At 32.5% G+C, this 12,111-nt stretch overlaps 1 protein-coding gene across 6 annotated transcripts; it reads left to right on the top strand.

The window, feature by feature from the left end:
• The first annotated feature begins 4,881 nt into the window (after positions 1-4,881).
• On the top strand, positions 4,882-8,722 carry LOC140866450 (uncharacterized). 6 transcript variants are annotated; one of them, XM_073271440.1, is made up of 8 exons: positions 4,882-4,968; positions 5,084-5,383; positions 6,400-6,443; positions 6,696-6,824; positions 6,904-7,075; positions 7,759-7,846; positions 7,928-8,026; positions 8,122-8,722. In XM_073271440.1, exons 5-8 carry the CDS (start codon positions 6,986-6,988, stop codon positions 8,136-8,138), a joined length of 294 nt encoding a protein of 97 aa, XP_073127541.1. In that variant the 5' UTR covers positions 4,882-4,968; positions 5,084-5,383; positions 6,400-6,443; positions 6,696-6,824; positions 6,904-6,985; the 3' UTR covers positions 8,139-8,722. The 6 variants fall into 6 exon arrangements, 4 of the variants coding, with proteins under 4 accessions (XP_073127541.1, XP_073127539.1, XP_073127538.1 ...); XM_073271437.1 differs by having other exon boundaries at positions 4,892-4,968; positions 5,084-5,102; positions 5,285-5,383; positions 7,928-8,722; XM_073271436.1 differs by having other exon boundaries at positions 4,903-4,968; positions 5,084-5,102; positions 5,270-5,383; positions 7,928-8,722.
• The last annotated feature ends 3,389 nt before the right edge of the window (positions 8,723-12,111 follow it).

The following is a 12,111-nucleotide window of genomic DNA, read 5'->3' as shown; positions in this document are numbered from 1 at the left end:
GGCTTTACTAGAGGAATTGTTGATATTACATTGTTTACTTTATCTAGAGATAATGATTTGCTTATTGTGCAAATTTATGTGGACGATATCATTTTCGGTTCTACTAACGAAGATCTTTGCCAAGAATTTTCTAAGCTTATGCAAGATCACTTTGAGATGAGCATGATGGGGGAACTTAACTATTTCCTCGGATTGCAAATCAAGCAGTGCAAGGATGGGTTCTTTGTGAACCAAAGCAAATACATTAAGGAGATTCTAAAGAAGTTTGGGATGGAGAACACCAAATCATCATCCACACCTATGAGCACAGCAATCAGACTCGACAAGGATGAAAATGGTAAAACTGTAGATCAATCTTCCTTTCGTAGTATGATTGGCTTCTTATTATATGCTACTGCTAGTAGACCGGACATTATGTTTAGTGTTTACTTGTGTGCACGATTTCAATCATGTCCAAAGGAATCACATTTGTTCGCCTTAAAACGCATTTTCAAATATCTTTCAAATACTCCAAATCTCGGCTTGTGGTATTCAAAAAATTCTTTCTTTGATTTAAAAGCTTACTGTGATGCCGACTTTGGTGGATATAAGGTGGACCGAAAAAGCACTAGTGGAACTTGTTTCTTTTTAGGAAACTGTTTAGTTTCTTGGTTTTCAAAGAAACAAAATTGTGTTGCATTGTCAACGACCGAAGCCGAATATATGGCTGCTGGTAGTTGTTGTGCGCAAATTCTTTGGATGAAGCATCAATTGCTCGACTATGGCGTCTCTTTTTCAAAAATCCCTATTTTCTGTGACAACACTAGCGCCATATGTCTTACAAAGAATTTGATTCAACATTCGCGCACCAAACATATTGACATTCGTCATCATTTTATTCGTGACCACATCGAACGAAATGAAGTTGAACTTCAATATGTTGACACAACTAATCAAATTGCTGATATTTTTACAAAACCACTAGATGAAAATACTTTTATTCGTTTGCGTGGTGAACTTGGCATGATTGAGTTGTAATCACTTGTTGACATATTCTAAAGATAATGACATATTAAGGGGGAGCTTAATATAAAATTCGAGCAACTTAATTTTGGATAATACAAATTAATTGTATTTATTCAATATTACACGCTCATATTTTATTATTTATGTGAAATTTATGTGTTGCATTTTAGAAATCATATTTCAATTCTCATGTTTTTGCATACTTTTCCAGTCTTTTTGATTATCACAAAAAGGGGGAGGATTAGTTTGGTTAAATACTTTAACTAAAGGGGAGAGTTAGTATGGTTAAATGCATGAAGAATAAAATTGGTTATTTGATAAACATTCTCTTCTTAGCTAATTGTTTAATTTAGGGGGAGTTTTATTCATGCAATTACATTGTGCAAATTTAAATTGTTTATTTAATATTGTACATTTATTTCTCCTATTTAACCAAGTTTTGTGATCATCAAAAAGGGGGAGATTGTTACGCCTTAAACGCATACAAATCTCGTGTTATGAGATTAATGTTTTTAATGCATTAACAAGTCTCATAATGTTATGTTTTGATGATTACAAAACTCGGTTAATTGTTACTAACCATTTAAAGTGAGATTTTGCAGATTAGAATTTATTGACAAATAAATTGTTGGAAGTTATTTTGAAGCTATACATGTATTTATAAAGTCTTTTATTACTCATTGAATGGATGGAACATTGTTAAGAGTATGAAAAAAAAGAGAAGAAGAAGTCAAAGTATGGAGCAGCAACTTTCGAAAATTACTGGGAATTTTCTAGGCATTTAAATCCGATCTCCACCGGTCATAATTGTGATGAAGAAGTTTTACATGTGTTGTCCAAATTTGAGAGCAATCCAACGGCTACATATGGAGTTATGATTTTTCCACAAAAATTGTGCAGTACCTATTTCTGCAGAACTTGTAGTGAAGAATGAAGAATCAACTTCTGAAAATTACTGGACATGCCTGAGACATCCAAATCAAATCTCCACCAATCAAAATCAATATCAGGATGTTTTCAAACTTATATCAAAATTTCATATCAATCCAACGGCTAGATATGAAGTTATGATTTTTCTACAAAGATTGCACAGTACTTATTTCTGCAGAACATGAAGCAAATTATGAGGATTTAACTTCAGAAATTAACTGGGATTGTTTGAGACATCCAAATCACATCTCCACCGATCAGATTCAAACTCAGGATGTTTTAAAACCTCTGTCCAAATTTCAGATCAATCCAACGGATGGATATGGAGATATAAATTTTTCAAATTTGTTGCACAGAACAAGTTTGAAAACTTGATGAAGTGACTTCCGAAAATTACTGGAAATGTTTGACTCGTTAGAATGAAATCTTCACCGTTCAGATTGAAGATCCAGATGTTTTAAAGCTTCAGTTCAAATTTCAGATCAATCCAACGGTTAGATTGGAAAATATGATTTTTCCACAAAATCTGCTCAGTGCTGGGAAAAAGATGGCAGCGGCGCCAAACACTTTTTGTCACTCCTTGACTTCTTACCACACGCTCCAAGCACTCAAATCAGATTCAAATCTTTGCCAACTATAAATAGAGGTCATCCAAGGTCATTTGGTGACATCCCAACTCATCTCTTCTCTCCTTTGCATGCAATTTCTCACTATCAAAGTGTTTGTGTGATATATTTGAGAGTGTTTGTAAAAATAGTTTGTGAGTTGGTTGTGCTATTGTTGTAAACACTTGAGTGTGAAGTCAAGTGTGTTGTGCTATCGTTGTAAACACTTGTGTGTGAAGCCAAGTGTATTTTACGAGTGTTGAGGCTATCCTTGGAGCCCTTAAGGCCAAAAGTGTTGAGTTGTTTCGGCGCGGTGATCGTGTCAAGTTGTAAGGCTATCCTTGGAGCCATCAAGGCCAAGACGTTCGAAGTGCTAGTGGATCCTTGGTTAATCGACTTAACCAAGAAGGGGAGACGTAGACGATTTATCGTCGAACTTTCATAAACATCTCTTATCCCTTTTACTGCTTTATTTACATTACGCATTTATTTACCGCACTTATCATTTGATTACTTAAGTCTTCCGCTTGCGTACTTGCATAATCGCTTTAAATTGCTAAAGTTGCCAATAGAACCTAAATCCCCCCCCCCCCCCCCAATTAGGTTCTAACAGCATGATTGTTTAGTTATAATAGAAATAGTTTTTCTGATTTAACTTAAGAAAATTTTTATGAAGTATTAAATATGAGTGTTTACAGGGTCCCTTTTTTAAGTTAGATTCAAGCCAAAAAAACTAATAGGATCGGCCCTATCCTTGTCTGTATAAAGAGCTTTCAGGTTATTTAACTGACCAATATGAGACACAAACTAAGACATCAACAGATGCATATATGATAAAATAATATTTATATCAAACATATTTTAATAATATATTATTTATCATACACAATGTTGATGTTGTCTAATACAAAGTGTCATTCTCATACGATAAATTTTTTATTGTGTCTTTGATAGTAATCAATTCAATGCATGATTCAAATATAAATTAACTAATAGAACCAATGAACTAGTGACCCAACATTTTAATAGGTCAAGTTACACCTAAAGTAGTTCTATATACACAAACAAAAATCAGATGTCAACATTTATTTAAATTTAAAATACTAAAAAATTAGGTTAAATAATCAAGTCACCATGGAGGTGAAATAATTGATTTGATATTAACATACTTAGGTCGGGCTCGTATGCTTGCAAAAAAATGAAGTATTTTTATTGCAAATCAAGCCCTTGATTAGGATCTTTGCGCATGCGCGCACAAGAGAGCTCTGATCATTATTACATCTTCGTAAAGTGTAACACTATATAAACTCTCACATTCAAGCAATTAATTTTTCAACGCTAGACTCTATTTTATTCCAGTCTACTTGATCATCTTAATTTAATAAGCCCAATAGCTTTAATCATTTTTCATTCACACAAATTAAAAGTCCAATGTGAAAACCCCCATGTCTTAAGTCCAACAATTGATTTATGTGGTTTGTGCATGTTTTTGCGTAACTTTGGTGGTTTGTTGCGAGTAGCCCCCGACTGTTCTTGATGAGCTTGTACATTTTGAATTGGATTATATGGACAAATAAAGCATTGGCTGGACTTGAATCTTTTTAGTGTTTTAGAAGAGAAGATGATTTGAACAGTCAGATTCTTTCCAAATTCATTAAGCCGTAAACATTTGTCTTTTGACTCTCTGCTTTCTTTAATTCCTTTTTGCGAGACCGTTAGTCTTTGGATTCCTTGTCCCTAAGCTTCGGTTAGTCTCTGCAATGGCCGCTCTACTGTTATGCGTCCATCCTCTGGTTAAACGAGGACGCCCTTGCGTGCTCTGCTGTTTCCGTTTTGTGTGCCGTTTGATGAATGGACTTACGACGCTCAAATTTAAAGCAACCATGGATCGTGCCCCAACTCACAGGGCAGCTGTTAGGCCAGTAGTATACAAGCCCGTTCAAGTCTAGCCCAATCTCAATTTACATACAATAGTACTAGTCCTGTAGGTTTTTTCTTCACCATGAAAACTCAACCTTACTGTGATTGGGCCATGGTTTCTCGACCACCTCAAAGTTCTCTCGGCCCATCAATCAACTGACCCATGCATTGTTTTTGAGCCCACTTCTGGGCTGTCCACTGCTCAGTATCTACGATGCAGCCCCGCCCTCTTGAAATCCTGCATCAACGTCGCGAACCCATCATTGATGGCTTTCCGGCCGCTATAACGCTCGATCAACTCCGGGGCTCATCTTCCATCATGAGGTGCTTCCCTTCCTTATCCAGAAATTTCGTTGGAACCCATGTCATCTCAAGGCCCTTCGTGTTGCTGCTTACCGTGCAATTGCTCATCTGTTCCATTTTAATTGGTTGATCGGAATATTGGTCATGTCGAAGTATGGTACAGCCCCTGATGCCCATCCCATCGGATCTACCTCATCAGCCGTAGGTAAATGCATTCAATAATCTTAATCCTTGGTGCTGTTTTGTTCTTCGATTCGCTTAAGGTTAGTGCATTTGACTACTCCTTCTAAAGCTTGGCCTGATTCCTCATCATCTTGCAGTTCTTTCACCAACAGCTTGGTAAGCGATCTCCTCTGTTCTGAATGTGGAAACCTTATTGGGACTCTCTCCCTCCTCGACCTTTAAAGCAGTTCATCCCCCTTAATTCTCACGAACTGTTCCACAAGGTCTTCAAACCTTCCCACTGTCCACTAGTTGATCGAACTCATATTCTCCTGTAACTTCAGCACCTGTTTTGCCAGTGCTTCAACCCTCGTTTCCAATTGTGTGGTTGCCCCGCTCAATGATCCGGCACCAATTGATGCAACAACAATAATAACAGATGAACAAGTGAAAATAAGGTAAAGTTATACTGAAAGTAAACAAGAGCCTCCGTACACCCACACCCTACCACGAGCTAGTCACCAAACTCGAACAAATGAATAGAATGAAATATAACTCCCCCCCCTCACATATTTATTTATTGCCATCTTTCTATACTCTTTTAAGGTTTGCGACTCCTGGGTTGTTTGGATCTAAGACCATTAATCATAGGTCCTGGGTCCATAATAGATAACACTAATAATAGGTCCATAATAAAAAATATTGTGGTGCAATAATTGTCTTTAATAGATAGAGTGATCGAATAATGTCGTTTAAGTTACCGTATGATTTAAAATATTTGAGTTGCACTTTGAACTCAATTTACATTGATTGAAAAAGTGCAATTATTGAAAGGGAGATCGTTGAGGTGCAATAATTGTTCCTGTTAGGAAGAGTAATCGAATCAAGTTACACCATTATCACCAAATATAGCTTTTGGTAAAGCAACAAATGCTCGATTCTATAGATAATTATTGTATAGCAAAGGCTGGAGTGCTATTATTTCTTCAATTTTAATTTCCTCTTGATAAAATATCATTTTAACTGGTAATTCTAGCATTATGTGATCAAATATATTATGGTAATTATTTTATTTGTTCAATGAGAGTGCAACGATTTTTTATTCATAACATTTCATTTAAACCAGTTTTACATACTCCTGTGGCCAATGGTAATCTCACATTAAATCACTTATATATTGTACTAATGATTTTGTAATTTCTTGTGCACTCAAATTCGTGCATACAGATGTATGTATGATTCTTATTTCGCATTGTATTTTCTCGACATCGTTGACATGGACGTAATCTTGTCTTGTCTTGTCTTTTTTTTTTTGGCGGAGAAATCATATCTACACATGTGTGCCCCTTATATTGTGCCCCTCATATATTTAGATCTCATTATATTTGTTTTGTTTTAAACGTAAGCTGCCAATTAAATTAGTGTTTTGTACTTCGATATAAAATTAAATTGCTTTTTGATGCTAATTTTGCAGTGTTTCGTGTGATGGGGGAGAAATTGTTGTCAGATCTTCATAAGGTAACCTAATTTCTACCTTTTTACTCCATGCAAATATGCAATTAGATTCTTTAGATTTTTTTTTTCCTGCTTGCATATAAGAAACACAAAATTCGTGAAAAGAGAAGTTGCTACAAATTTATTACACCATCAAATTGTTTTGACCCACAATTTTTTACTCCTGGGTTGGATCTGATATTGGATCCATTGATTGGTGGAATAATCTCTGTTATTGAACTTAAAAGTGTACACTTTGTTTAAATTCATTGACAGAAGTGTGACGACTATATGGACCCTTGTTTGTATGAGAAGTGCGGAGTGATGGAGTCAGTGTATGTCGGCAGCTTCGAATGGGTCAGCAAATACGCAATATTGGCCATGAACATCTACAATCAGAAAGAAGTCAGACATTTTATTTAGCTTTCTTCCAACCTTGATTTGTAGTGTGCATTCTAATTTCGTTCTGCATTTTTTTTAACAGCAAAAGAATTTCAATCTTATAAAGGTTGAGAGGCTCTACATGATTTCAAATGCATATTATTGCATGACTTTCTGGGCACGAAATGGTAAAAGTGATGAGTATCGTCTTTTTCGAGCCCTTGTTTGCTTTAAGGGTGATGCTGAGGAAATCTTTAAGGGCTATATATGTTGAGGTATTTGCTTGTTAGATTAGCATGCAGCCCTCTGTATGTTGCTACTTGAATTCATGCTCTCGCCGTTCCTAGTTTATGTGATTGTTCGATGGTTTGGTGTATGTGTACGCTGTTGTCAAATAAATATTTTGGTCTCCGATCTTGGATGTCCAACTTAAGTATAGGTTGGCACGAAGGATACACCAGCTAATCCAAAGTACCTTGAACGAAATTAATCTCCCAGTTTGCTCATGATTAAGTTTGGATTTACTAGCAAGTTCTTTATCTTTTAAACTATGGGTTGGTTGCTTGTCTATTTTGTACTATTACTGTGTCAAATTTTCTTTTATTATATTTCAAAGTCCGTAGCTGTAAGATACGAAATGGGAATAGATAATAAGAAGGTAGCGCAGAGGTATTCTTTTATTCTATTTCAAATTTTCTTTTATTCTATTTCAAAGTCCGATGCTTTTGACAGGGTAGTTTTAAGTAAAGGCTTGAAGATATCTTTAGACTTGTGGTGCTGGGTGAGTGAGTGAGGCTCTAGATGAGTGTAACCTTTGTTGATGCATGAAACAAATGGCGAAGCCATATGTAAAAATTAATTATACAAAGCAGCGTATTATAACTTTATCATCAAGGCTATACATTATGTCATTATGATATAAGAAGTTTGATAGTTGATTTTTGTCATATTTTTTTAGGATGTCAATGATTTTAATTCCTATGAGCCGGTTGAACCTTGTGACCTAGAGTTATATGAAACCGATGAAGATGTTTCCTCACCAAATGGTACGTTCATAATTTATCTGGATGATACTTTTCTGTTCGTTATTGTGCCACCCCTTGAGGTTAATGCAAATACCTCTTTAGGTTTTGATGACAATGAAGAAGTGTCCTTGATTACAAAATCTTCTACTAAGAGGCCTATTTTAAAAACCGCTAGTAGCACAAAACAAGAAGGATCAAGAGGTAAAAAAGCGAGGAAGAACACATATAATGAACACCTTTATCTAGAAACTGCTACCCAAGCTTGTATCGCTAAGGCTAACAAGTATAATGCACAGATAACTCCAATAGTTGATGAGTATTCTCCTGAAAAATGCATGGATGCGCTATATGAGTTGAAAGATGATATTGATGATGACAACTTGTTTGTGAAGGCAACAAAGTCATTTGTTGACCATACATGGCGACAACTTTTTATGAAGATGACTCGAAGACATAGATTAGCTTGGATTAGGAGCCTTTAGATTTTATTTTGTGAAAATGGATATTGGTTTCTTGTTTTAGTGAGAAAGCTAAGTTTATTTTTTGTATCCATGAATTAAACTAGTAATGTTTGATGATTTATACTGTTATTTTGTGAAGCTATGACACATGATTATTATGTTTTAGACCTTTTGTATGTCACTGTTACTTTCTGTCGTTTTTTGTCGATCTCCTCACATTTCTGCTCGTTAATTTTGAAGCCCAAAGGGATTATCTTCAAGCTTCAAGATTAGAGGGACAATGTAAAACAATATGAATTTTAAAACGATTCTTCGAGTGAGGATTTGCAATTAATTTCCCACGAGTTAGCGGTTCAGACAATCAAATTAAAGAGAAAATGGAAACTAGGAGCAGGGAGTTTAAAGCATAAAGATAAAAAAGAATTATAAAAGCTGCTTTCTAGACTTGGGTATGTATTCATTTGATAGTTAATGTGTTAGTCAATATTAATTATTGTGAACTAAATTTGTAGATAAACTACATGGCAGGTTTTTAACACTCGAGTTATTCTTAGAATACCATGTAGGACATCAATACTTACTAGAAATGATTATACGAGAGAATATTGATCGGACATTGTCCTTGAATTTTGGAAACTGTCGGATCACAGTGGATACTTTTAGACACTTTGCAACATACTTAGATAAGGACATTATATACCGGAGCATAATAATCGTCAAATATCAATAGAGGAGTTTCTTGCCATGTTCTTAACATTGACTGGTATAGATGATCGTATACGTTTAATTGTAGAAAGATTTCAACATTCAACAGAAACAATTGCCCGTAATATTTCTTTAATTGTTGAAGCTTTTGTTCGCTTTGCTCCAAATATTATTGCTCCTCGGAATGAGCATGTGGTACATCCTAGAATAAGGGATAGCTCGAAGTTTTATCTGTGATTTAAGGTATCAATTTTTTTATGCATTTTATATGAAATAAACCTTTAGTATCACATGATAAATACCAATTTTTTTTAGGACTGTGTTGGAGCTATAGATGGTACACATGTGCCTGCATTCGTACCAATAGCTTATCAAGATGCATTTCGAAATAGAAAAAGGAACGCCACTCAAAATGTATTGGTTGCATGTGACCATGATATGAGATTTATATTTCTTTATGCCGGATGGGAGGGCAGCACATACGATTCTTGAATCCTACACAGTGCATTAAGTCGTCAAGGTATGAATTTTCCTATGTCTCCTTTAGGTAAATACTATGTGGTTGACTTAGCATTCAAGAATATGCTAGGATTTATGGTTCCATTTCATGGTGTTCGCTATGATGTGGTATTCGCTATTATATGCAAGACTTTATTGGTGGAGGTCGTGCTCCAAGAACTCAAGAAGATACTTCAATCACATTCATTTTTCTTTACGAAATGTGATCCAAAAAAGTTTTGGATGTTTGAAGCGTCGTTTTGCCTTCCTTAGGGGATCAATGAATAATTATAGTTTAAAACACCAAATATTCTTTGTAATTGCTTGTGTGTTACATGATCTATTACCTATTTAAAAGTGTGAATAAAAATGTAAAATTTTACAATTTTGCTTTTTTTACTCTACACAAATTTATGTAAAAATAAATATCTATTATATTATATTATATTATATTATACCTATCTAAAAATGTGAATAAAATAGTAAAGTTTTACAATTGTGAATCTACAATTTTATCCTTTTACTCTACACTAATTTATATAAAAATAAATACATATAAGAATATAAATGTAAAAGTTAAATATTAGCTAAAACATAAAAGTAATATATTATATAACTTATCTATACCGATATCAATTATAAAAGTGTGAACCAAGTCAAAGTTTTTCATTGTGTATTTTCAACTTTGTTCTTGGTTAGTAAACACTTGATAAATTCAATGAGAATACTTTTATAAAATCAATTATTATGATAAGGTCAAAATTGATCATTTGTGCATATTAGATAAGATTTCAGTTTTCAAAAAAATTAAAATACCAAAATACTTTAGTTTTTATTTTCTTATAGATAAAGTGAACATATTTTTTCTACAAAAAATTTAATTAAATTAAATACTTATCAAATTTTCTAAAAGATTGAAACACCAAAATACTTTAGTTTTTATTTGTTTGTAGATGGAATGACATATATTTTTTTAAAAAATCTTATGTATTTTATTTTCCATAAGAAGAACTAAATAATTATATCATGAGTTCATAAATATAACAAAATATCATATTTTTAAATGTTATTAATGTGTATATATATATATATATATATATATATATATATAAATTACACATCTGTGTTGAAATAAATTAATTCATGTGGAGTCAAATTTTAACACAAAATAATAAATAAAGAACAAACCAACACACAAATATCATATAAGTAAAAATTGAAATTTAAAAAATTAAATATTTTTCCTCCCCAAAAAATCTAAAAACTATAACAATTATTTTATGAGATGATGTTGCAATTAACGAAGAAATATTTTTTCAAGATTTGTAGATGAATATATTCAATTGTTTTTAACAAAACTATAAGATTGAGATTATTTAAATATTATTGAAGTTTGTAAATATATCTATGTTAATCAATCTACTACGTGTTAGGTAATAACATTAAAAAAAAGTTTAGAAAAATTATGGATGACACGTTTCAAATTAAATTAAAGATCCTGTAAAAATTACATTGATACACATTTTCAATCAAATGAATAAATATAGTAAAAATATGAAACAAAATGGTTGAAAAAAAATATAGAATGTTAACATTTGTAATTAAAAACATTTAAAATTCAATCAAAAATTTCAGCAAGGAGAGCATTGTAAGCAAAAAAATATCAGTAGATTTCAAAATACGAGAAATCAAAAAAAAAAAAAAGATGTTCAACAAATACATTGATCGTTAACGATACTAATATACAAGTAATGGAAAACGATAACATACCACAATACATATGAAAATGATGAAATTATTGTTATTTTTTGCAAGTAAATATTTAAAAAATACCGTTTGATTAAATAATAACAATAGAAAAATGCAAATGATTGATGAAAATAATATCACAAAATTTGTTATTAAAGATGATGATAATAATGATTCTTTCTTAGAGAATAAAAAACACATGATATGAAAAATCGTTGAAAAGAGAAAAATCCCAAATATAAAAAAAATATTTGACGCAATAATTTAAATTAAGGTATATAATGCATTATCTATACCAATTTTTTTTCACAAATAAATAGTGATCGGGAAAAAAATGCAATTTTGGTGTCATATGTTTGCCACTTTGTGATTTCGATCCTCTATGTTTTCATATTTCAGTTTTAGTCATGTATGTTTTGATTTTTGAAAATGTCAGTCTTTTTTCTTCGAAAATGCTTACGTACTGTATACGTCAGCTATACATCAGCATTGCATCGGCGCTACATCATAAAAAAAAATACTAAAATTGCAAAAAAAAAAGACTAAAACTGAAATTTAAAAATATAGAGGACTGAAATCGCAAAATGAGAAACATATCGGACTAGAAAAAATTCTCTTAGTGATCAACATATAACATAGAAAATTACAAAATCATATTTAATATAATTTGATTAACATATCTCATTTATTAACAAATAAAGAATAAATCGTACATACATGAGATATAAAATAAGACGAATTCATGTTATGAAGCAAAGTCATAATTTTTCAAGATTAATTAAAAAAATATAAAACTCGATCGAGTTATAATAATTACATAAGTTTCAATATCAACATTGTGTTAATGTAAAACTATAATAAACGTGACACTTA

Source organism: Henckelia pumila, chromosome 4, assembly GCF_033568475.1.
Source record: "Henckelia pumila isolate YLH828 chromosome 4, ASM3356847v2, whole genome shotgun sequence".
Taxonomy (NCBI): Eukaryota; Viridiplantae; Streptophyta; class Magnoliopsida; order Lamiales; family Gesneriaceae; genus Henckelia; species Henckelia pumila.
The sequence above is the reverse complement of the archived record's forward strand: the minus strand, read 5'-3'. Positions and strand labels throughout refer to the sequence as shown.

What these genes read in the sequence shown, in the direction of transcription:
- LOC140866450 (XM_073271437.1), top strand. Translation starts at nt 6,986, where the DNA reads ATGGTAAAAGTGATGAGTATCGTCTTTTTCGAGCCCTTGTTTGCTTTA. An exon ending in TAAGGGCTATATATGTTGAG is followed by an intron (nt 7,076 to 7,758) that starts GTATTTGCTTGT and finishes ATATTTTTTTAG; the next exon opens with GATGTCAATGATTTTAATTC. An exon ending in AGATGTTTCCTCACCAAATG is followed by an intron (nt 7,847 to 7,927) that starts GTACGTTCATAA and finishes ATACCTCTTTAG; the next exon opens with GTTTTGATGACAATGAAGAA.